At 35.2% G+C, this 26923-nt stretch overlaps 1 protein-coding gene across 3 annotated transcripts in view; it reads right to left on the minus strand.

Moving 5' to 3' along the window:
* Positions 1–2622: 2622 nt before the first annotated feature.
* Positions 2623–26923, minus strand: part of MICU3 (mitochondrial calcium uptake family member 3) — a 79682-nt gene continuing 55381 nt past the window's right edge. For 2 of the 3 annotated variants that reach the window (XM_065947091.1, XM_065947090.1), the window contains 7 exons: positions 23341–23436; positions 17244–17344; positions 16561–16732; positions 13191–13299; positions 7840–7997; positions 6725–6793; positions 2623–5023 (listed from right to left, as the gene is read on the minus strand). In XM_065947091.1, coding sequence (XP_065803163.1) covers positions 6725–6793; positions 7840–7997; positions 13191–13299; positions 16561–16732; positions 17244–17344; positions 23341–23436 — 705 coding nt within the window. In that variant the 3' untranslated portion in view covers positions 2623–5023. The remainder of the gene's footprint in view (positions 5024–6724; positions 6794–7839; positions 7998–13190; positions 13300–16560; positions 16733–17243; positions 17345–23340; positions 23437–26923) is intronic. The other variant, XM_065947092.1, reaches the window with a different exon arrangement.

The following is a 26923-nucleotide window of genomic DNA, read 5'->3' on the forward strand; positions in this document are numbered from 1 at the left end:
TATTACAGCACAAATGGTACATAAGATACTCACCTTCTTGAGAACCTCTTAGTACCAAAGAGCAATGACATAAAAAAAAGTATAGATTTTCAGTGTGTTTTTGGGGTAGATTTTTCAGCTTGAACTTTTAACTCTTATAGCACCTAGAGCTTGCAAGGAATAAAGCATTACATACCATAGATTAGAAATATCTTTATTAGTTGTCTTTCCTTCTGTCCTAAACTCTCATTTTACCACATTTTAAAATCTGCTAGAAGATGAATCTCCTTGCCGTCAAGCTGCCTGCTCCATCCTTGAAAATATGCAATAGGAAACGCTGTACTGAATTAGACTAGTGGCCCAGTTCAGTTCTTTGTCTCTTTGGTAAATGTCACCAAAATACATTTTACAAGAGAGTATGGCTGCTATCTTTAACTTTCAAATCCAATAACTGATACCCACTGGCTTTCCTTTATCAATTAATGTCTTTCTCATCCCTACCATCCAAGCTTAAATATGTGCTAGTCCCATAAGTCCACAATCACCATTATACTTTAATTTTTCTTAAAACTATTATTATCTGGTTCAAGAAGAGGTAACTTAACTCTGGATTTGGTAAATAAATCCATCTATCACATGACTTTCATGATTTAGTTTCATTTTTTTTCCAGACTGAGGTCCTAAGTTTTTTAAATGTGCTTTTCTTGAAAAAGTAAACAAAGACATGGTGAATACATTCAAATAGCTCAATAATAGCTCATTAAATATATGAGCTTATGGCTCCCTTCACTGAATATACCTATGGCTCCATCTTCAAAGGGCCTTCTGAAAAAAACAGTAGCTAGGCTGTGACTGCCAGGTAGGAGAAATCTGACCAGACAAAGAGAAAAAGACCTAGCAATACTGATGGTCAAGGTCCCTCACCTGAAATGACACCGCCAAAACAGCAGTGAGCAGAACGCATCAACCAAAAATTCATTCCATGCACACAGAGCTTCCAATCTGTTTTAAAATACAAACATATAGCAAAAGATGACCAGAGATTTGAGAAAAACCTTTAATATGAGACACCCAAAACACAGAATAAGGAATGAGGCAATGAAGAGACAAGAAAACATCAAAGAAACTGAAATTAAATAATCAGAGAGAGAATAAAAGCTATGAATATACAAAACAAAAACAGCAGACAATAAAAAGTAAATTTAGAGAAAAAAAGGTTTTTTCCCCTATACGTACATACTTATGATACAAATGAATTTACAAATTAGGTACAGAAACTAATAATAAAGTAGAACAACTGTAACAACATACTGTGATAACAGTTACATGAATGTGGCCGCTCTCTCTCTCTCAAAATATCTTCTTATACAAATTAAATGACTTTTCCATCCTAATTGGGCACTTACCACGCTCTGTAACTTTTGTAGCTTGAGGTGTGACAGTAAAACTGGCATGAATTTCTTTTTCCCTCTTCACAATTTCAGGAACAGAAGATTTGTTCTTAGAATGGTAGATCTTAGCAACCTCAGCAAATGATTTGTATTCCTTATTAAGGTGAAAGCTTTCACGTCACTTAAAAGAAGCACTGTATAGCTTCTTGGGTTTCCCTGGTGGCTCAGATGGTAAAGAGTCTGCCTGCAATGCAGGAGACCTGAGTTCAATCCCTGGGTCGGAAGATCCCCTAGAGAAGGAAATGGCAACCCACTCCAGTATTCTTGCCTGGAGAATCCTATGGACAGAGGAAGCTGGCGGGCTATAGCCCATAGGGTCACAGAGGGTTGGACGTGGCTGAACGACTAACACATTCACGTTCACTGCTTCTCTTTAACATATTCTCTTCCAAATTGCTTCTCTTTAACAGAATCTCTTCCGAATTGCCAGCATCACTAATCTTGTGCTTTGGGGCCATTAAGTAAAACAACGGTCACTTGAACTTAAGCACTATGACACCATGACAGTGGATCTGATAACCAAGGTGGCCACTAAGTGACTAACAGGCAAGAGATGCTGAGCAAAGGGCTGATTCACAATTCAGGAAGGACATGGTGGGATTTCATCCTGCTACTAAGAAAGGCATACAGTTTAAAATTTATGGATTATTTATTTCTGGAATTTTCCATTTAATATTTTTGGACCCAAGTTGACCACAAGTAACTTAAATCATGGAACGTGAAGCCATGGATAAAGGAGAACTACTGCAGTTTATTTTGGGAACTGGTAGATTTCTAGGAGTGGACTTGGTAAGATGATGCCTACAAGATACCAACACTAGTCAAATGGGCTGCTGTAGTGTTGGTATAATTATTTTAAGCCATTTAAATGGCCCACCTACAAAGCAAAGTTGATATTCCATTCACATGTAAACTTTCTGAAAGTTTTCCAGTACTGATGATAATTCTATAATGTATGACTCCTATTATGCACTTTGAGAGGTTTTATGGTTCTGTGATTTATTTACTTACGGAAGTGTTGATGAGATTAATTTCTTGGCCTGTACTGATATAGCAGACAGCATAAGATCAGTGGAGGTTTGGTCACCAGCAAAGATTTTCAAAGTTTATATGTGACATTTTTCAGAAAGACGTTATTTAGTCCACAAATATACATAGAAGCAAAGTACTACATTTCTTGATTTGAGAGCAAGTATATTTATTTTATGATAACATAAGAATGTAAGACAGGTCACTTTACAGTTATTTTTTATAATAAGAACAATAGACTACAACTTAAATTAAATGAAATTCTTAGTATGAAATGATTTTTAGAAGACCATAAACCTTTTATCATATAGTCTCCTGTAAACAGTATGATACTAAAATTTTATGAATAGCTTCATCTTTCCAAAGAATAATTTGTAGAAGATACTGAGAATTGCATACATATACTTAGTACAGTACTATTTTCAAAGCATTTAAAATTTTTAAAATTGATGTAAACAATAGTCCAGTGAGATATTTTTACCTCCCATTTTATAGATGATAAAGTTCAAGAGTGATAACATGGAGAATCACCATAATTTACTACTCTTTCCCATTTTAATTGATCAGAATACTTTATTTATTTGCCGTTTAATATTATGCTACAGTTTTAGATGAATATCATTCTGATAAGCAATAAAGAGTAAAGTTTGCATAGGTAGTATTCCTTGGGAGAATGGCAGAATTATTAATAATCATTAATAATCTTAATGAGCTAATTCAGTTTTAATCTTTATTGATAGGACTGTTTTAAATATCAATTTTTCCATGTATGCAAGGTAACTTAGGTTATAATCAAAGATAAAAATAGGTTGCATTATTTCCATTATTATAATTTTCCATTAGTTCCATAAATTCTTTGCATATTTTCCATTATTTTAGATAGTAAATAATATTAAGGACATTCAACGTAAGGTAAAATAAAGCTGGGCATGTTAAATGAGAAGGTATTTTCATTTAGTCAATCACAACCTTCAAAGCAGGTGAAATTAAATTATACTATATGAAATCCTAAAACTTATGAGTCACATATATTTATATCAATATAATAAATAAGTCAGATAAAGAATGTAAAAAGTCTACCAAATGCACTGTCAATGCTAACAGCATTTTCTTGGAAATAATAATACCTTCATAAATAGGCTGATGCAGAACTATCAATTTCACATTTAATAACTTACAAAACCAAAGTAAGTATTTCCTATTTTCCTGTGCAAAGCAAGGTAATAGTTGGAGTGTGTGCAATTTATATTTAATACATCCTAGAAAAGAAGATAAATTAACCTATCTTCCACATACAGTATATAAATTAAATCCATTGTTCTATTTTTGTATAGTATCCTTTTATAAACTACACTTTTTAAATTGAACAGATTTCCAATAAATGGTATTGAGTTATTTTCTCCATGTGAAATTGAATTTTGTTGTTTTTCAAAAGAAAGTTTTTCTTTTCTTTTTAAAGACATTTTAAAATATAAATTTTATTTAAATTATTCATCATTACTGGCTGTTGGGGTCACTTTTCCATATGGTCCTTTCACAAGAAACAAAACATTAACTTCTACCTAATATATACATTAGTCTTCTAAACCATTTTACATTAGTCTTTATAATATTCATTTTGACACTACAGACATATAATAACAATATGCAATAAGTTACAGTGCCATAAGATACTAATCTTATTAGTGTTATTAACATGTACCATCTGCTGTCAGGAGCTGCACCATGTTTAAAACAATAATGGCAAAAAAAATAAAAATAAAAAATAAAACAATAATGGCAATAACAGTGACTACTGCTACAAAAACTACCACTGTTTCCACCATCAATGTACGACTTTTTTTGAGGAAAAAAATCTACATTTTAAATTTCTTTTCTGTACACATAAAAGAATACCAGATATTCTGTTGACCCTGGTAAATGAACAAAAACTTAAAACTTTATATGATTCAAACAATAATGCTAATTAAGTACTTTTAAAAGTTAAAAGTACAATGTAAACTATCATATTGTACAGTAACTTAATTTCTACTTGTGTTTCACAATTACTTCAGTGTAATTAAAAACCTGGTAAGTAATGGAGATCTATTAATGATTCTAAGTCCCCTAAGATAAATCTCAAGGAATATTCACTTTCTGAAAATAAGTTCACAGTCCAAAACCAAAGGGAATATGTTGCTGTTCATTTTTAAGTTATCTAGTTTCCAGGAGTCATACATTATTCAAAAATGAGACAAGTGTCTAATAAATTAAAAAAAATTTAAAATACATTCTTACATAGTCACTGGAAGAATCTATACACTTCTGAAGGGAATGAAAAAGTGCAGAGTTCAGTAAATCAACACAAAAGCTCAACATAACACACAACATCTGTAATTAGTAAGAAGATGCATCTTATCTGTCTTATGTTCAAGAATTCAGCTCAAGAAAAAATTATAATTAGCGTTTCACCTTTTCCTTCATTTCTATGAGTTCTGATTTCAGGCCTGCTTCCGCCCTCTGAAATGTCTGCTTCTTGCATTTTCAAGTAGATAATAATCCTTTAAACTCTGCTTTAGCAGTACCTAATTAAAAAAAATATGTAATAACATAAAAGTAACATTTATTTAGGATGAAATTCGGACCTGATGGCATTAATCAGTTAATATGATAATGACAAGAAACAGTAAGGAGCATAATAAAAACACCCAACAGGTAATACAAGAATCAGACTTATAAACTATTTCCTTTAACTTAAAAGTTGAATGTTTTACTAATTTATCTAATCCTCAGTCTTACAAAGTTCTAGAATCTATGTAGTCATTTTTAGCTATGCTTCTATATTCTACTACATAGAATCAATGATGTTAATGTGACACTATTTTAAGTTGGTTAGATACACTATCTATAGGAACATATAAATAGTACAATCCTACTGCTTTTTAAAAAAAATGTTTAGTTTAACTTTTTATAATAATGGCGATATAAGGTTCCCAGAGATTAGGAAGACCTGACTTCTATTAGCTCAATCATGACAGTTACCACCTTAGCTAAGTAAATAAGCCTACTTATCACTAAACATTTTAGACCAGCAATCCCCTTATTGAGTTCCATAAAACATTAGGCTTCAAAGCTTTGCAAAATATTGAATACTACTGTTTTCTTTTAGGGAGACAAATCAATAGTGGCATGTTAAGATCTTAGTCCTATTTAAGTAATGTATTTAATCATGTTTATTATGGTTGTTTATGTTTCTCATAGTTATTTCTAAATAGCTTTTGGTCTTTTAAGTAACATACACTGATATCCTATGCGTATGGACCTCGTTGGTAATGATGCTATAGACAATATAAACGCTTTAAGCTTGAGAAAAATAGAAAAAAACATATTTGCAAGCATGTAAATGAGCAAAACTTTCGTTTCTGAGAACTAATCAGCACTCGCAACTGATCAAAATTTTATAGTTGACTTTTTAAAGAAAAAAGAAAAAAATGAAGAAAAAAGGAAAAACAAATCTCTCATTTTGGAGATCATCAACAAGTTTAAGGTATTTCTTTGGGTTGATACAAACTGAACAAATCTCCTGTATCTTCCTCAACTATTTCATTTTCTGGTGATAGTGCAGTAAATAATAGCTAAGATGGTTTTGTCATCACATAGAATGAGGTTCAAATCCCATTTTGCAGTTGAGTAGCAAGTTATCTTGGGTAATTGACTCACCAAGTCTCTATTTTCTCTGCTGTTAAATGGGATTTCTATCTGGAAGGATTAAATGAGATACTACATGTAGAAGAACACCTAGTATAGCGCCAGGCTCCCAAAATAACTCTAAAAAAAGTTAGTTGTTATTATTGTCACAGATGTTTGGACTCATGATTCTAAAAAACAGTAAAAGATATCCCTTAGAGTCTGATGATCCTTGATTATACAAATGCAATCTGGATTCATTCTACTGTACCTGCTCAGATATAAAACTGCAGGTTAAACAAAAAATTTTTCAGCCAAGACACTCCATGAGAATTTCAGCTGGATGAGTATTCCAGTTCATTTTTAGATCACAACTTAATAGTAGCAAACTAATGCTTTGTTATAACAACTATTCTTGAATTATAGTCCAAAATGAAATCCTTAAAAGACTGACTCTGAAATTTAGTGACCTAAGATTTAAAAAGAAATTATAATTCTATTTCTTTTAGTTATTACCTAAATATTATAATAGAAAAATAAATGACCCCTTTCTTTTATTGTTACTGAGCAAATTTTGACAAATAGAGGTGTTAACATACTTATCTACTATGAAGTTCCTTCTTCAGACAGGATTTGAAAGTGGGATACTTCTGAACTGTTTTATAACCCTGTGGAACAGAGGATTAAAAGTAAAATATAAATAAAATATTATGAGGTCATAGATATGCAATAAATAAAGCAAAAATAAAAATGCATAACACCTGAGAGAGGAAGACAGTGTCAGGGGTTTATAGCATATACATAATTTATGTGTTAATTTGATCTTGCTACTCTAAAATATTTGAGGAAAAAAATGATTTTCACTTGACTTGTGCCACCAATGCAAATGCTAACAACTAACCACTAGGTGGCAGTTAAATACACAGTATCTTTATCAAGACAGTTTGGATTAAAACATTGTCTATGATGAATCTTGATTTTTTGTACATATATGTTTTCTTTTTTAAAATGTATAATACTCAGAGCTATTCTTACCAAAGAAGGAAGACTGAATATTCTAGCTGAATAGAAAACAGTTTTTTTTTTCTTTTTCTATTTGTGGCATATCAAAATAAATTAAATGTGTAAACATGCACTGATTTATGCACCATTTCACTCTTTAAAATGTATTTTTGAGATAAAAATCATTGAACTTCTTGAAATTACTTTGCAGTGTGAGATGTGAACAGGAACGAACAGTTCAACAAACAAAAAAACACTTTTTACCTGATTTTCCATATAAAAAGTACTGAAAATGCAGTGACTTAAGAACCTCATGTTGCCTAGTGGAAATCTGCATCATATAAAATGAGAAATGGTGATATTTCTTTGTATACTAAAAAGTCTTGAACAACCAGTGTTCAGACTGAAGTAATAAAAATGTTTGGCAACATCTCCCCCCCACCCCAAAGTGGGATAAATAAATTAAACTAAATGAATATGAAAACAAGTTTTTGAAATTCAAAAACTGATTTTATATTTAAAAAAGCATGACCTTTTATAACATCAAATTATTTTTGAAAGTAGGTAGGACTTTATGTTTTACTTTTCAAATATATATCATTTCATGTTTATATACTTAAATATTCATATAAAACTATGTCTGAAACTTAGATGGATTTTTTTCCCCCAGTTTTTAAAAGGAGAGTAATAGGCTTGAAATGTATAGGTTTACCCGGAATCCTCTATGGAGTCTGTCTTTCATAATTCCAATAAATTCTTTATAGCTTAATTGATCATCTTTGTCAACGTCAAAAATCTTGAAGACCGTGTTTACTAAATGTGGTGAAAGTTTGAGGCCAGTGGCTACATAGACAGCACGCTTAAATTCATCTAGATAAATGACACAGAAAAGGAGTAAACCGTTAATATTATTTTTATAATATGTGTTAGTTACTAGCAAAGTTAAAATGGAAGTTCCCCTGCCCCCCCAAAAAAACATGGATCATGATCTTATGTTAAGTAATTCTTTTCATTAATCATCCTATCTTTTAGGGAACAAAAAATTTTTGTGGTTTTGGTTAAAAGAGCCTGGTATCAACCACAGATACTTTAGAGGTTATTAAAGTGAATAAGTTCTCAAGGAACTTACAGTTCAGGTGGGAAATGAGACACCTGCCCAAATAATCACTGCACAGGACCATGCAGAAAGCAGCAACAGAGCACCATGGGTATGTGGAAATGTACAGTGAGTGTCCTGTAGTGTGGAGCGGGGGAAGCATAGAGAAGACAGCCAGCAGGGAAGCCTGCTGGTTTGTACATGAGCTGAGCCCGGAATAGACGACTTCATCTGGCAGAGATGAGAGGAAATGGCAGATGACAACATGGAAGAACAAAGGCGGGGGCGGGGCTGTGGGGATGGACAGGAGCATGATGCACGTTCAGAGCATGCGCAGGCTGGACACCCAGAGGCTGGGACGCTTTGACTTTGAGGCTCTGACTTTGAAGAACCTGTGTGTTGTTCAACAGGCAACTGGGGAACTGAAGAGTTTTCGGTGTGTCAGGAGTTGACAAATCTGTTTTTATAGGACAGCTATTCTGTGTGTTGTCCAGGAAACATGGCAGAGGAGAGTGGATAATGGCGGGGATACCACTGATTTGGCTACAGCAGTAGTTCTTTTTAAGTGGTAATAAACCTGAATTAAGGTGCTAGAAGTTGCAACAGAAAAAGAAAGGGGGGGAAAAATGCAGATCTATTCCTAGCTAGCATCTGCCAAGAATGTTTTTCATTCCACAAAGAGCAGCCTTCCATTCTGAACCAGGTAAGCAGGTACTGACTCTTTTTCTCTTTTTAAGGTTGACTCTCTTCCCTTTTTAAGGGTGATTAGTAGATTTATTGGGCTTCCCTGGTGCCTCAGATGATAATCTGCCTACAATGCAAGAGACCCGGGTTCGACCCCTGGGGTGGGAAGACCCCCTGGAGAAGGGAAAGGCTGCCCACTTCAGTATTGTTGCCTGGAGAATTCCATGGACAGAGAAGCCTGATGGACTACTCGTCCAGATTTATCATGGCAATAAAACACTGGTGTGTTAAGGCAGGGCTCTCAAAGGTTTTGGTTTTAATTTTTGAAAAAAAGGTTTTTTGACTGCACTGCATGTGAGATCCTAGTTCCCCAATCGTGGATCAAACCCATGTCCCCTGCAGTGAAAGCATGGAGCTTAACCACTGGACTGCCAGGGAAGTTCCAAGTTTGTTTTTTTTGTTTTTTTTTTTTCAGAATTCATTTAACTTTTGTCTTCTTTTTTTTTTTATTTTTCAGTGGGTTTTGTCATACATTGATATGAATCAGCCATAGAGTTACACGTATTCCCCATCCCGGTCCCCCGTCCCACCTCCCTCTCCACCCGATTCCTCTGGGTCTTCCCAGCCCACCAGGCCCGAGCACTTGACTCATGCATCCCACCTGGGCTGGTGGTCTGTTTCACCACAGATAATATACATGCTGTTCTTTCGAAACATCCCACCCTCACCTTCTCCCACAGACTTCAAAAGTCTGTTCTGTACTTCTGTGTCTCTTCTTCTGCCCTACATATAGGGCCATCGTTACCATCTTTCTAAATTCCATATATATGTGTTAGTATACTGTAATGTTCTTTATCTTTCTGGCTTACTTCACTCTGTATAATGGGCTCCAGTTTCATCCATCTCATTAGAACTGATTCAAATGAATTCTTTTTAATGGCTGAGTAATATTCCATGGTGTATATGTACCACAGCTTCCTTATCCATTCATCTGCTGATGGGCATCTAGGTTGCTTCCATGTCCTGGCTATTATAAACAGTGCTGTGATGAACATTGGGGTGCACGTGTTTCTTTCAGATCTGGTTTCCTCAGTGTGTATGCCCAGAAGTGGTATTGCTGGGTCATATGGCATTTCTATTTCCAGTTTTTTAAGAAATCTCCACACTGTTTTCCATAGTGGCTGTACTAGTTTGCATTCCCACCAACAGTGTAAGAGGGTTCCCTTTTCTCCACACCCTCTCCAGCATTTATTGCTTGTAGACTTTTGCATAGCAGCCATCCTGACTGGCGTGTAATGGTACCTCGTTGTGGTTTTGATTTGCATTTCTCTGATAATGAGTGATGTTGAGCATCTTTTCATGTGTTTGTTAGCCATCTGTATGTCTTCTTTGGAGAAATGTCTGTTTAGTTCTTTAGCCCATTTTTTGATTGGGACATTTATTTTTCTGGAATTGAGCTTCAGGAGTTGTTTGTATATTTTTGAGATTAATCCTTTGTCTGTTTCCTCATTTGCTATTATTTTCTCCCAATCTGAGGGCTATCTTTTCACCTTGCTTATAGTTTCCTTTGTTGTGCAAAAGCTTTTAATTTTCATTAGGTCCCATTTGTTTATTTTTGCTTTTATTTCCTATATTTCCTATATATGCTGTCTACAAGAGACCCACCTCAAAACCAGAGACACATACAGACTAAAAGTGAAGGGCTGGAAAAAAATATTTCACGCAAACGGAGACCAAAAGAAAGCATGAGTCGCAATACTCATATCAGATAAAATAGACTTTCAAATAAAGGATGTGAAAAGAGACAAAGAAGGACACTACATAATGATCAAAGGATCAATCCAAGAAGAAGATATAACAATTATAAATATATATGCACCCAACATAGGAGCACCGCAATATGTACGGCTAACACTAACGAGTATGAAAGAGGAAATTAATAGCAACACAATAATAGTGGGAGACTTTAATACCCCACTCACAACTATGGATAGATCAACTAAACAGAAAATCAATAAGGAAACACAAACCTTAAATGATACAATGGACCAGCTAGACCTAATTGATATCTATAGGACATTTCACCCCAAAACAATCAACTTCACCTTTTTCTCAAGTGCACATGGAACCTTCTCCAGAATAGATCACATCCTGGGCCATAAATCTGGTCTTGGAAAATTCAAAAAAATTGAAATCATTCCAGTCATCTTTTCTGACCACAGTGCAGTAAGATTAGATCTCAATTACAGGAAAAAAATTGTTAAAAATTCAAACATATGGAGGCTAAATAACACGCTTCTGAATAACCAACAAATCATAGAAGAAATCAAAAAAGAAATCAAAATATGTATAGAAATGAATGAAAATGAAAACACAACAACCCAAAACCTATGGGACACTGTAAAAGCAGTGCTAAGGGGAAGGTTCATAGCATTACAGGCTTACATCAAGAAACAAGAAAAAAGCCAAATAAATAACCTAACTCTACACCTAAAGCAATTAGAGAAGGAAGAAATGAAGAACCCCAGGGTTAGCAGAAGGAAAGAAATCTTAAAAATTAGGGCAGAAATAAATGCAAAAGAAACTAAAGAGACCATAGCAAAAATCAACAAAGTTAAAAGCTGGTTTTTTGAAAAAATAAACAAAATTGACAAACCATTAGCAAGATTCATTAAGAAACAAAGAGAGAAGAACCAAATTAACAAAATAAGAACTGAAAAGGGTGAGATCACAACAGACAACACTGAAATCCAAAGGATCATAAGAGACTACTACCAGCAGCTCTATGCCAATAAAATGGACAACTTGGATGAAATGGACAAATTCTTAGAAAAGTATAACTTTCCAAAACTGAACCAGGAAGAAATAGAAGATCTTAACAGAACCATCACAAGCAAGGAAATCGAAACTGTAATCAAAAATCTTCCAGCAAACAAAAGCCCAGGACCAGATGGCTTCACAGCTGAATTCTACCAAAAATTTAGAGAAGAGCTAACACCTATCTTACTCAAACTCTTCCAGAAAATTGCAGAAGAAGGTAAGCTTCCAAACTCATTCTATGAGGCCACCATCACCCTAATTCCAAAACCAGACAAAGATGCCACAAAAAAAGAAAACTACAGGCCAATATCACTGATGAACATAGATGCAAAAATCCTTAACAAAATTCTAGCAAACAGAATCCAACAACATATTAAAAAAATACACCATGACCAAGTGGGCTTTATCCCAGGAATGCAAGGATTCTTTAATATCCACAAATCAATCAACGTAATACACCACATTAACAAATTGGAAGATAAAAACCATATGATTATCTCAATAGATGCAGAGAAAGCCTTTGGTTTTAAAACACTAAAATGCGTTAAGAACATCGAGATCAGTCAAAGGGTGAAATATGAAAAATTTTCAGGTTTCTTTTACTCAGTGAAAAAGTGAATAAAGCTATGGAAGGGATTCATTGTGTTTTGGAGAGAGAATTGTCATGTAGGTGCTCCAGTGTGCCTTCTCCCTAGAACTTGGTAATAAAATAATGAGACTGTCCTCTGAAATTAAACTGGGGGATTAGCACTTACTAGATATGGCATACATAAAATCACTGTAAAGATATAACCAACAAGTCCTTATATGGCAAGAATATTTAAAAATGATATGACCACAAGGGAAGGGAAAATGGTCACAGAATCCTGGGAAAGGACTTGGCTTGTAAAGCCTCCCCACAGGGAATGAAGGAGCTGGCCCTGAGGGCAACAGCATTCTGAATTCTAGGGCAGCTGTAGTTTTTGGTAAATTAAGTAAAACTGTCATTTTTATATAACATTCTTAAAACTCGGTTAATTTAAGTCCATCTCTAAGAGGTGGTTTTGCTGACAAAATTCGGGTTTCTGAGCCAGCAGAGAGTACGGGTCAAGTCAGTAATATAAACAAATAATATGAATGTCAACCTGTGATGATGTGTGTGGCATGGCTGGCTGGCCCTTCTATAGGGAGACACATACCCCTCTACGTTACTGAACGGCCATGAGGTTTTTTCCTCTTTGAACCTTTACAAACATCATTAGCTTTTCCCCATAATATGCGATGAAAGGCAATAATAAGTTTAATACCAAAATTTAGAATATTTCCCTAAACTGTGCTTAGGGAAAATGAATTTCTCATTGAAGTATACACCAAACTTTCAGGCAAATGGATGATGAATGTGACAGACATATCTAGTTAATTTGCTGTCAAAGGTTGCTAAAGAATTATGGTTTGCTTTTAATTTTTGAAAGTTTATTACTTACCTTGTCCTATAGAACGACTTGCAAAATTATACATATTCAAAGCTATTGCAAAGTCTTCTAGGTTGTTCAAAAACTGGAAAAATGACCTGAATTCATCAAATGTAATGCCCTATATTGGGAAAATACATGTAAATATATTTAGCATTATCAAATTAATTAAAATAAATATCCACACTTACTAGAAATAAATACACTAAGCCTCAGCAATATATCTTCTAAGTAAATATTTCCAGGGTACTTTCTGAAACCTTCTTTCTCCAAATGGAATGTAAAATTCCACTCAGTTTTTTCCCATGGGTAATGTTGCTACTATTAGCAATGATAGGTGAAAACACTGTCATATCAGCACAGTTTTAAAAAATGCTACAATAAAAATAAACTTAAAGTCTCAATTTTATTTCAAGCCTGGATTTTTTAAGCCTTAAAAGTAAATATGATGGTTAAGAAAAAAAATTTACAAACTTTCTACATGTATTCTTTAAATATATTTTGGCATTAGGTCATTAATGCTTTTATAATGACAATGCAAAATAAAAATGTCCAAAACCCCACAGCACTGTGTTTTTACTTGTTCCTGCTATGATAAGGTGGCCAGCACAGCGGAAGGAGGTGCAATGTACATAGAGCTCGGGAGGCCCAGTACCGGACTTGGGATAGAATCATAGACAGGACTCAGTAATGTTATTTACATAAAATGAAATCAGTGCCACTGTTAAAGCTGCAGTTCAACAGGAGAGTTACTTAAAGTAAGCACAGTGTATCTCTGACAATACAGATTTGGACACGAAGAGCTGTATTTAATTAATGTGTTCTTCTTAGCAAAATGAACAAAACTGAGAGAGAAAAATAAACTGAGGAAGGAGCAGAAGGCCAAGAGCTCAGGCTTAACAAATTCTGACCTGCTGGAGCAGCAGCAGAGGGGAAAATTATTATATAAATAACATTTATATAATAGGTAAGTATGTATTAGGTTGGAAGGATAGACCTCATTGAGAAGTCATGTAGTGAGCCATGTGTATATCATACTGAGAGAAGAGCTTCAGGGACTGTCTATCTCCTTTTCTAGTCCTCATGACCTTTGGTCCTTTTCATAATATTTACCATTATCTGAAAAGATATCATTTACTATTTTTCCTTTACTTGTTTGTTGTATCTCTCCAATGAAATGTATTTCCATGAGAGAAGGATTTTGTTATCTTATCACATTATCCACAGTGGCTAGAAAAAGGCCTAGTAAACAGCAGACTGCTGTTGCTGCTGCTAAGTCACTTCAGTCGTGTTCGACTCTGTGCGACCCCATAGACGGCAGCCCACCAGGCTCCTCTGTCCACAGGATTCTCTAGGCAAGAATACTGGAGTGGGTTGCCATTTCCTTCTCCAAAACAGTAGAATAAAACCTAGTAAATACTATAAATAATAACTTAATATCTCCTAGAAAAATGAGTGGAAATGAAAAAGCATTTTAGAAATGTAAACTGCTACTGAAATACAATTAGTTGTTTTTCTTTTGGAGGGATGGAAATGACAGGAGAAAGGAAAGGTAGAAGTAAGATGTGGTAGGAACAACACTGGCTAGAGTTTTGGGTTTGAATCCTTGGCAAGTGTCTTAAGTGCCTGAGAGCTTCAGGTTTCCATTTTCTAAAAGAAAGTTGTCAATATCTGGAAGATTGCTCTAACGATTGATGAGATAATGCAGAAAAAAAAGAAAAGAAAAAATCAGTGAGAATCAGTGCTGGTTCACTTGCCATATTTTCCTTTCTCATTGTAATCATTTATTACATTTAAGATGTGCTATGCTTAGTCACTCAGTCATGTCTTGACTCTTTGTGACTCCCTGGACTGTAACCCCCCAGGCTCCTCTGTCCATGGGATTCTCCAGGCAAAAATACTGGAGTGGGTTGCCTTGCCTTCCTCCAGGGGATCTTCCTGATCCAGAGATTGAACCCAGGTCTGCACTGAAGGTGGATTCCTTACTGTCTGAGCCTCCAGGGAAGGCCAAGAAAACTGTATGTTTAAGATATCTCTATCAATTAAAAGTTTTCAGAAGCTGAATTTAACTTAAAAGGAAACTTTCTATTTTTTATTTTTTTGGCTACCCCACGTAGCTTGCAAGATCAGAGTTCCTGGACCAGGCCATGGCAGTGAAAGCACACAGTCCTAACCACTGGAATGCCAGGGAATTTACCCAAAGAAAATTTCTTATTTTGAAATAATTTTGTGTAAAAAAATAGTTACAAAGAGTTCAAATGTAAAAATGTATATGTAGAAAACAGTACAGAGAGTTCCCTACACACTTCACCTTAGAACTGAATTTTTTGAATTATGTGTTTTTATAATTTTCCACTGGATAAAAGAGAAAAAGTAGATACCTCAGGCCCTAAATAATACACCAGTAGCTTGAGAAAGTAGTACAATTTCCAATATTCATTCTTAGGGAAGTGTCTATGAATTGGGAGAAATTTAGTTCAACATGTAAAACAGATTAAAAAAAAAAACAAACCCTAAGAGATTATATAAACTAATAGTCAAAAACATCAAGTCCTTTTTTCCTCATTCCATGGGGACCTGCAGAATTGTTAGCACCGGTCACAGTGTATCCATTTTAAACAAAGTCAAACTGTTTGCAAGTTTTCCTTGGATAGATTAACTTGATCCTTCTACAAACACAAATAGAAGGCAATACATCCCAAACATCCCCTGCTTTAAGAGGTGCTTGTAACACCAGTTCTATTCGGTTGCAGTGATGCATTCAAATACCACTAGATAATGTAACTGCTCAGAACTGCTGACAAAATATGTGCTACTAAACAAACAGACAATCAGTTGTCCCAGGTTCTTAACCATTCATGCCGTCCAAACTCTTTGAAAAACCTCACTTCAACTACTGATAAAATCATTCACTCATCAATAGCTGTCTTCCAGTGACCTTTTATTAAGGGTATTAGGGAAATGAATAAAGTGTGACTGAAATGATGTCAATATAAACTATTTTATATGAGGTGATGTTTACATAGTAGCCAAAGCATATAGCTCAGCAGAATTCTCTTGAAAAATTATATTCATAATGTGAATAAAACAACTGTTGATAACATTAAAGGTAACATTTTCAACATGTCTAAGAAAAACAAGGGTAAAAATAAATTTAAAAATTAATTAAAAAAAAATAAGGATATGTACCCAGAATTTTAAATTCATCAATTTTTAAAATTTAGCAGAGCACTTAAGACATATAGGAACAAAGAGTGGAATATATTCAAAGTATGTATGAATCCACAGGGGAGCAGAACTAACAGGACAATGTATTTTACAGACCTATAGAATTACAAGCTAATAACATACTGTTAACAAAATAAAAACGAGGATCAGATACCTTTTCTTCAGGTATACTGTAACGCACATTTTCCAAAAATACTGATGTATTTTCCACATTTGTATATCGTAAAAGAATATGAGCAAAGTCTTCTTCACTGATAGTATTCATCCCATTAGAGTAGGAAAGGAATTCTATTTCTAAAACTTCTGTTTGGAGGTTATCCATGAACCTATGACAAAAAATATGTAAGCAATGAATAGGATAAGTGAAGAGTGATAGTAACAGATGGTACTTGGCCTCTGAAGATTTTTGCTTCTTACTCTGTAAAATGGGTATAACAACAATGCCTTGCAGGGTAGTGATCAGACTTAAAGGAGTTAATGTGTCCTGAGTGGTATTTACTATCGTAAACACTGTATACATGCTTATTATTACTTATTGTCACTGTGGCTTACTAAGACTAAGACCAAGGAATTGGTAATATTCTTTCTTCTGAACACATAGGAAATAATCCAGATATCTAGACTTTTTTTTTTTTTTTTTAATCATTCAGTGACTTCCTATTATATTTATCAATATGACTACTAGTACACAGGCACTGATGGAAGTGGATATTTGTTATAGAGAGTATCTTCAGCTAAAATGAAAGCAGCAAAGAGTGAGTGTCACTGCATTAGACGACTCCTTTCTCACGTTAGCATGTTAACATTTTTCAATACGAGTATAAAAATTTAGCTCACCTATAAAAATCTTCAAAGTTGAGCTCAGCTTTTCCTTTCTTCCCAAAAAAGTGTACAAGAAGTGTAGTATCTGTTACTAAGTTTGTAATGTCATCAGCACGCTTAAAAAAAAAAATTACAATTTGAAAGTTAGTTACAGCAAAACAGAATAGGAATATCCAATATCCCCCAAAGAATGTAAATATATTAACATTAGAGTAAAAAGCATAAAGATGTATCAACACATGCCATTACAGTTAACAAGAAGTTCAAAATGTGAAAGCAGAATTATAGATGAAATTGATGTTTATCTTCAAAAAGCTTAAAGCTCTGGTTATATAAGAAGTATTCAACCTCACATTGTGGTTTGAGTCTTTCAAGGCCCTTTATGTGACAATAAAGGTACTAAAGTGTTAGTTACTCAGTTGTGTCTGACTGTTTGCAACCCCATGGACTGTAGCCCACCAGACTCCTCAGTCCATGGGATTCTCCAGGGCAAGAAGACTGGAGTGGGTTGCCATGTGTTCCTCCAGAGGATCTTCTTGACCCAAGGATCGAACCCAGGTCTCCAGCATTGCAGGCAGATTCTTTACTGTCTGTCACCAGGGAAGCCCCTATGTGACACTAGATTAGTATAATTTTTGAGTAGTGCTTAAAAGGCACTACTACTTTTACCAGTAACTTTAGGTTGAGGAGGTAGACTGATGTAATGGAAAGAAGACAGGATTTGAAATCAGAAGACCTGAGCTTACTGACTTTTTTGATCATCGGCTTCCTTACCTGTAAAATGGGAAAAACCCTATCTGTGATAACCATTTTGAGGATAAAACTAGAATGTGAGTGTAAATGAAATATACAAATGTCCTTATTGGTAGTCATAAGATGTTTTGGACAAAAGCATTAAAACCTTTGGAGGGGGAGAAGATATCTCCTGTTAATTACAGACATTCTTCTGTGATTGTGCATAATCAACTCTAGTCAGTTTATTATCCAAGGAACAGCTTAACTTAGTAGGGGGAGGAAATATCAAGATATTGAGAAGCATGCCTAAATGGAGCATAAGAGTAGAGGCTCAAGCTGATCAGAAGTCTGCAAGAAGGACTGGAGTATCCATCTGCAGGCCAGAGGGATGGGATGTGGAAGGGGTCAGGATGGCTAAGAAGAGGAGCAGGGTACAGGTTTTAGAACAAGTTGCTACTTCACAAATACGCAGTAGTGTGATGAGCAAACAGGAATAATGAACTCAAGAGTCAGATTTCTGAATTTTAAATCCTGACTTTTTCCCTCATTGGTTAAGTGGCCTTGAGGAAGTTAATCTCACTGAGGATATTATTATCTTCAGGAATAACAACAGTACTTACCCTAAAGGGTTGTCGTGAGGATTAGATAACCCGTGTTAGTCGGCACTATCACTGGCATATTGTAAATGCTCAATAAATGTTAGCTATTATTATTCATTTCTGTCAAATATGTATATTCCAAGAAGTTGAAAAAGGACTAGACAAGACAGGAAATAATGTTGGAACTTAATGCAAAAAAATAATTTTACATGGTACACTCTTACTTCTTTTGTGTTATTGAAACCACATATATTATACAGATCTAACAAAATGCCTTACAATGAGAGGATATAGGAACACTAAAAGTTAGTGAACTCAGATAACATAATTACGAATGTTTTCCTCTGGTGTTGTCATGTTCCTGACCTCGAGACATAATACACTGAAATGAGATGGCTTTGTTTCACACAGCTTTTAAATAATGACCTCATTCGGCCAGTTTTTCTCATGCCCACTGAGCAGAGCAAATCTTCATTTACAGTCTTTCATCATCAAAATCTTATTAGACTTAGGTTGCACTTAACCAGATAATCCAGATCCACAGAGGCATAAATAACAGTTGGACATTAGAGAGAAAAACTAGAAAATGGAAATGGTGAAAACCTTTTCCCCTCATTCAGTGAAACACAGTACTGTTGGCAGTCATTGAAAACTATACCAGTGTCCTTGGTATCCTAACAGTGTTATATAACTTAAATCACAGGAGCACTGAGACAAAAATAGAGACTTTATCCCTTTGATTCTTGTGCTTATTGTTAAAATAAAATGAATTCAGGTGTTTTCATAACAAAGCAAAAAAAGAACCCCATGGGCCATTTACATGAAAAGCCATTATCTAACTCTGTTTTGACTAAAAATTACTTTAAATGACTTCATCAAAAATGAAATACATTAAAAAACCTGCATAAAATAAAAATATGTCAAATTATTAAAGAGCTTTAAGAAATTCTTTCAGTATATTTTTATTGTTTATTATATGATAGTTAATCTTATCAAGCTCTATTCAAGGGCTGGAGGAAACCTTCAAACTCTTGATATGTTAGTGAAGGTTTTAAATAACCTACTAAAACTTATTAGAGTTAGTAATGTTTAAAGCAAATAAGAAAAAAATCTAAATTTCATCTGTAAAGCTCAAAACAGTTTGTATAATTCCGGTACTCACAGACTGTTTTCAACAGTTGCACAATAGACATACTGTACTATGAATTTATTATATATCTATTATTTTGGTTACAAAGTGGTATAATTTTTCTGAAATTGGCATACTCAAATTTTCATTATCACAGGGTTTTACTATCATTGAAAAAATTTATGGTTAGAAACAGCTCTGAAAAAAAAAAAAAGAAACAGCTCTGAAATAAGTGTATGAGAGGCTAATCTCAAGTTTACCTACATTATATAAAGAGACCTGCTTTACTCTCAATATTTACATTTTTAAATATAAAAGAAACAAAGAAATACAAATATATATAGATCTAAGCTTTCTTTCTGAACTAATTTGAATCCTGAAATACTATTAACAATTCAATGTTACACTGGCATCAGTAATAACTGATAAGGAATTATAATGAGTTGGAATTTACAGCTAATTCTCAGTTTTCATTCCAATCCCAAAGAATGTTCAAACTACCACACAACTGCACTCATCTCATATGCTAGTAAAGTACTACTCAAAATTCTCCAAGCTAGGCTTCAGCTATATGTAAATTGTGAACTTCCAGATGTTCAAGTTGGTTTTAGAAAAGGCAGAGGAACCAGAGATCAAATTGCCAACATCTGCTGGATCATTGAAAAAGCAAGAGAGTTCCAGAAAAACATCTACTTCTGCTTTATTGACTATGCCAAAGCCTTTGACAGTGTGGATCACAATAAACTGTGGAAAATTCTGAAAGAGATGGGCATACCACACCACCTGACCTGCCTCTTGAGAAACCTATATGCAGGTCAGGAAGCAACAGTTAGAACTGGACACGGAACAATAGACTGGTTCCAAATAGGAAAAGGAGTACGTCAAGGCTGTATATTGTCACCCTGTTTTTTTAACTTATATGCAGAGTACATCATGAGAAACGCTGGGCTGGAAGAAGCAAAAGCTGGAATCAAGACTGCTGGGAGAAATATCAATAACCTCAGATATGCAGATGACACCACCCTTATGGCAGAAAGTGAAGAGGAACTAAAAAGCCTCTTGATGAAAGCGAAAGAGGAGAGTGAAAAAGTTGGCTTAAAACTCAACATTCAGAAAACTAAGATCATGGCATCTGGTCCCATCACTTCATGGGAAAGAGATGGGGAGACAGTGGAAGCAGTGTCAGACTTTATTTTGGGGGGCACCAAAATCATTGAAGATGGTGACTGCAGCCATGAAATTAAAAGATGCTTACTCTTTGGAAGGAAGTTATGATCAACCTAGATAGCATATTAAAAAGCAGAGACTTACTTTGCCAACAAAGGTCCATCTAGTCAAGGCTATGGTTTTTCCAGTAGTCATGTATGGATGTGAGAGTTGGACTGTGAAGAAAGCTGAGTGCTGAAAAATTGATGCTTTTGAACTGTGATGTTGGAGAAGACTCTTGAGAGTCCCTTGGACTGCAGGGAGATCCAACCAGTTCATCCTAAAGGAGATCAGTCCTGGGTGTCCATTGAAAGGACTGATGCTGAGGCTGAAGCTCCAATACTTTGGCCACCTCATGCGAAGAGTTTACTCATTGGAAAAGACCTGATGCTGGGAGGGATTGGGGGCAGTAGGAGAAGGGGGCGAGAGAGGATGAGATGGCTGGATAGCATCACTGACTCAATGGACATGAGTTTGAGTAAACTCCGGGAGTTGGTGATGGACAGGGAGGTCTGGTGTGCTGTGATTTATGGGGTCGCAAAGAGTGAGACATGACTGAGCAACTGAACTGATTGAACTGAATGTTAGGAAGGTAGTAACAGAGATAATCCCTCAATAATTATTTTACCTGAAAACACAAGTTTTGTTTTCTTTTCATTTTTCTTTGTACTTCCCTCCATCCAATTTATTTTCATGATGTTTTAATTAAATTAGCCGGCTTATAGCTGTGGATTGATTACAGTCAATGGTGTGCTAGTAAACTAGCTTGCAAAGGGGGGAAAAAAGTCAGATTTGTGGTGTTTGCCAATGTCTAATACACTCCTATCACAGCCACTTTGAAGGTACCAATGGGGTGTCACAGAATGCTGGGTTGGGAAGAGATGTGCTGTAAAAGCCAGCCCCAGCACATGTCTGAAAGAGCGATAAACATCTTCAAGAGAGCCTATGCGAATCTTATATATAATATCTTTGAGTATGTGTACGAGCCAACTGGTCTTCTGATATTAAACCTCCCAAGATTTAAATTAAAGCAGATTGTGTCTAACTGCAAGAATTTCTTTCTAGCAGAGTTAAATGAGATTAAAGACAGGCTGGAGGCTGAGAGGCGAACAGTCCGTGGTGGCAAGAGAGCAAGACAGAACTGCAAATTTGAAGCTGGGCATAGCTGGCTTGTAGGGGCTCTAATGTCCCCAGTTGCTCTTATTTTTAGGCACTGACTACTCTGTGCCTACATAAATGATTACAGAATTAAGCACTTCTAAAATATGTGTAAGTGGAATATCCATTAGCACTTTATGCCACCAAATAGCTAGAATTTAAAAAGGTGATTTTTAAACATTAATAATTACTAGCCATAATCATCATATTTATATATCACATACAGACTAAATATAGGGCAAATGCTTTATTCCACTTGTTTTAGGATTTTAAAATTGAGCACAAGTGGCAAAATTAGCATTTCTAAGTGTCTACCATGCTCTCGAGATGTCAGTTGAGTAACACTGTATATATGGGTAACAGAAGTCATATCTGATCCAGTTTACTTCTCTAGATATTTTTAATTGTAATTTTTAAAAACAAAACTTTAGAAAAAGAAATGAGAAGCCAACTTTAAAGACAAAAAGACAATGAAAAAATACATTTCTTGGTATTTACTGAAAAAGTCCTTTATGATAAGCCAGCCAGTCATCTCTAATAAAGTTCTTAAAAATTCTTAATAGGAAACATAGAACAGTATTCAATCTACAACACATAGCCCATCTTTTAAAATGACAAATTCCTATTAATGGGCAAAAAGAGAGTGGGGTGGTGGGAGCCGTCCGCCTGAGTGCAGCAAAACGGTACATGTCTCTATGGAATTCAAAAACAATAATGAATGATGTAATGGTCGGTCTGCTTTTCATTTTCTATGCACTGGCAATCCTAACCAATGTCAAGGAAAAATGTTCCTCCCTTCCTGGACCGGCTGCTCTTAGCACAATGCCCCCATGCCCACCCTTGGTAAGCTGCTCACTGTGAATAGTGGGAAATTGGATTGTTTAAATCTACTGTAACTCTAAAGCATTAGATATCTTTTACTAAGTTCATGTAACATTGAAGTTTATAAGGTTAAAAGAGTCAGTGAAACTATAAATAGTATTTTCAAATTTCCTGAAAGTGATCCTAAAGTAAAAAATAATATTTCCTTTTACTTAGGTTGGAAAGTCAAGTTTTCTACAACAAGCAGGTAGATTTAGACAATTAAAGGTGACCTTGCAGCCCCTGCCAGCACAGCTGACATATTCAAATATACCAATTTATATATAGAAGTTATTGCTTTCCTGGAGAAAAGGGAAAATACAAAATACATTTTTGGTTTCATCACTGTGACTCTAAAATGAAACAAGGACCAGATTTAGAAAGTGGCATGTGGTACCAGGACCTGGCTGAGGTTCGATTATACCTCTGCGAGGTCTGAGAAGAGTGCTTGGCTTGTGTTACGTCTCAGTGTATCCCAGTAGCTTCTGGAGACGAGTTCCTCAGCGTCTGTTTTAAGTACCTGTGGAAGTTTTTAAGAAGCACAACTGAAATCTAAAGAACAGTGCCAAACAATGATAATTTATACATCTAAATCTCTTCTAGCCAAACTTGGAAAGAAAACACATTAGCTTACCTTTTTTGTTTTCTGCTGCACACAACAGTATTGTATTACATCGCTGGTAAACCCAGGCCATTTTCAAAGCGGTAACGTACATAACCACTATTTCTAAGTACAATGTGGCTTTGTCAAAAAATCACCTCCTTCACTCCCCGGCCCATGCCCTTCTACTGAGACATACATCACTTCTAAGAAAGTGTGAAATAAAAATTTTATTCACACTTGTGTGAAGTAAATTCATTTGGAGGAGACTTTGGTAATTTTATAGCAACCTAGGAAAATTCTGCTTAACTTAAAAATGAATTGTTAGCTAGCATATGTTAGTGCATCAAAGAATCAAAATGACCACACCCATACGTTAGAGAAAATTTAGATTAATCCAAAACTTGTCAGAAAGAAGTAGTGAGTTTCAGGCAAACCACTCAGAGCTAACCAAGGATTTGGTAAGTGTGTCTATGGTAAATAGATCAGGTACTTTCTAGTTTAATCCCAAGGACACAGCACCAGCTTCTACCTCAGCACAGGCTAGTCTGAAGGTGATAATCAAGATGAAGAAGTGTTGTCTAATCTTCATATGAACTGTAGAACTTCAAGCTTAACTTGGGCTGTATAAACAAAAGTAATTAAATCTGGTTTCTGTCAGAATTTATCAGGGAAGATTTCACAGATTCTCAGGCTTGGTCTTCTTTGGGTTACTGTGAGAAAAAAATGCTGTATAATGAACTTAGGAGTGAGTGGTTGACGATGAGAGAATTCTCATTTCTTGTGTGTGTTAATTTTCAAAAGTCCAGTGCCCCTAATGAAATTACAAGCATCTGGGAATTATTTCAAAGACCTATATTTTAATTCACTATTATGAACTAGAAAACACTGCCTACTGCCCGTTTTAATAAACTCTTAATAAAATGTTAATAATAAGGTATCATTGAGCAGGAGTCACTTATATAACATAGATGTATTTACTACCGTAACAGGAAACATAGTAATATGGCAAGAGAGTGTGTGCATCACCCCCTTAGTAACTAAATAAGCTTTTACCAAGCAAAATTAGCTGAGTAGAGAGCTAACACAGTTCTTTTTCTTTTCCATAGATATAATAGAACTTTGATAAATGGTTACTAGATTAAATACTCTGCCAAGTTATCTAAATATTTTGACTGTGGATATATTTTTAAACTGTAACTAGAAAGTTAGTATACAATAAAGAAAAGGATTGTTAAACCAATGAAACTAGAAAATAAGGCTTACTGCACAATTGTTACGAGGATAACAGGAGATTTGTTTTGTGAAGCCAGGCCTCTCCCCTACTTTCAAACACTGGTCACCATCACTCCTCCCAGCCATCATACACAGACTTTGATGACATTAAAAATATTTACAACATATGAAAGGATAAAATTAGTTTGAAAACCTATATAGACATGGATCGCTATAGGAAAAAATGTATGTTCTGAGAAGAGAAAAGAGAGAGAGGAGGAAGAAAGGAAGGAAAAGAGGAAGAGAGAGAGAAAGGAAGAAGCTAAGTGTGAAGAATTCAGGTACTGGAACCCTAACCCCCAAGGCGATGGCATCAGGAGGAGGTGGGGCGCTTGGGAGGTGATTAGGTCATGAGGCCAGAGCCTGCAAGGATGGGATCGGTGCCCTTAGCAAAGAGGCCTGAAAGGCTTCCCTTCCCCTTCCACCACCTGAGGACACAGTGAGAAGGTGCCAGGAAGTAGGCCCTCAGCAACTACCACACTGAGGCTGCTGGCTTGCTGACCTTGGACTTCCATAGCTCTCAGGACTATGAAAAAATGATTATTCATCATAAGCCATCCACTTTATGGTATTTTTTATATTGCAGCTCAAACAAAGACAGTAGGAACGAAGGAAGGAAATAAAATGAGGGAGAATGGGAGGATAGAAAGAAGGAAGAAAAAAGGTGGTTAGAGGGAAAAAAAGACTGATTTAGGGATGGGAATATACCACTGTGGGAAGCAGAACAGTGGTGCCCTAAGGTTGTTCATGCCCAGATAGGCAAATAAACTATATATATAGTATATTTGAGAAAGGTTATACCCAGAGATAACACAAACTAGAGGAAAAAAAATCCCAAAATAGCAGCCTATAGAATTGGGCAGGAAACTGTCTTTGCTATTAGTGATATTTAAAAACACACACAGAAAAATATAAACAAAGAAAAGAAAATTACATCTTTATAATTTGCGCCAATACGACAACTGTGCTCTGAGACACCATAGTCTGAGAACTATAATTTAAAGTCACACGGTACTGCAGGTCTCTGCAGTGTATCACAGAAATATACCCCCACACAAGTCTTCCTGGAAAACACACACCCTTAACCCAGCCCTGCAAGAATCACCACAGACACATTCCAACAAATACATGCTCATAATATGAGACTGCATGCATGGTAAGTCGCTTCAGTCATATCGGACTCTGCAACACCATGGACGTGTAGCCTGCCAGGCTCCTCTGTCCATAGGATTCTCCAGGCAAGAATACTGGAGTGGGTTGCCATGCTCTTCCATGAAAGAACGTAAGTCATCACAAGTAGGAACTAACAGAAAAAAAGAAACAATAGAACCAGAGCTGCAGATTTCAGATACTGAAATGATTAAATATGGAACACAAAATAAGCTTAATAAATATAAAGAATATGAAGTTGCATGTGACAGGATTTTTGTTAGGAAAAACAGACTACTGAAAATTATTAGGGTGATCAGAAAAAGTAAAACTTCTAGAAATGAAAAATGAACCACTGAAATTTAACTGAACTGAACTATATACAGCTAGAGAGAAAATAATTAAAGGTAATATGAATAAACTATACAGAATGCAGTGTGAAAAGAAATAATGTGGCAAATTAAAGAGGAGTTGACAGACATAAAACATGAATATCTATGAAAGCTCTAGAAAGTCACAGTTGAGAAAATGGGAGAGAGGAAACATTCAGAGAGACACTGGCAGTGAACATTCAAGAAATAATGACAGCAAACAATCCTCATATTTGAGAAGCCCAATAAATTTCACAATAAATAAAAGCAGAAAGACTGTAAGAAAATTGTAGAATACCAAAGGCAAAGAGAACCTTAAAAGCACCCAGAAAGAAAACAGATTAACTACAAAAGAATAATTAGACCCAGAGCAGACTTTTCAATTTCAACAATAGAAGCCAGAAGACTAGAATGACATCACAATTTGCTGAGAACAAATGTCAATCTATAATATACCTAATAAAATTATCTTTCAAAATAATGGCATGTATACATATATCAAATCATTATACACCTGAAGCTAATATAATATTACATGCAAATTATGTGTCAATTAAAACAAACAAACAAATCCACAGGAATGGAAGAGACTGGTGGTTGCCAGAGGCAAG

Source organism: Muntiacus reevesi, chromosome 10 (assembly GCF_963930625.1).
Source record: "Muntiacus reevesi chromosome 10, mMunRee1.1, whole genome shotgun sequence".
Taxonomy (NCBI): domain Eukaryota; kingdom Metazoa; phylum Chordata; class Mammalia; order Artiodactyla; family Cervidae; genus Muntiacus; species Muntiacus reevesi.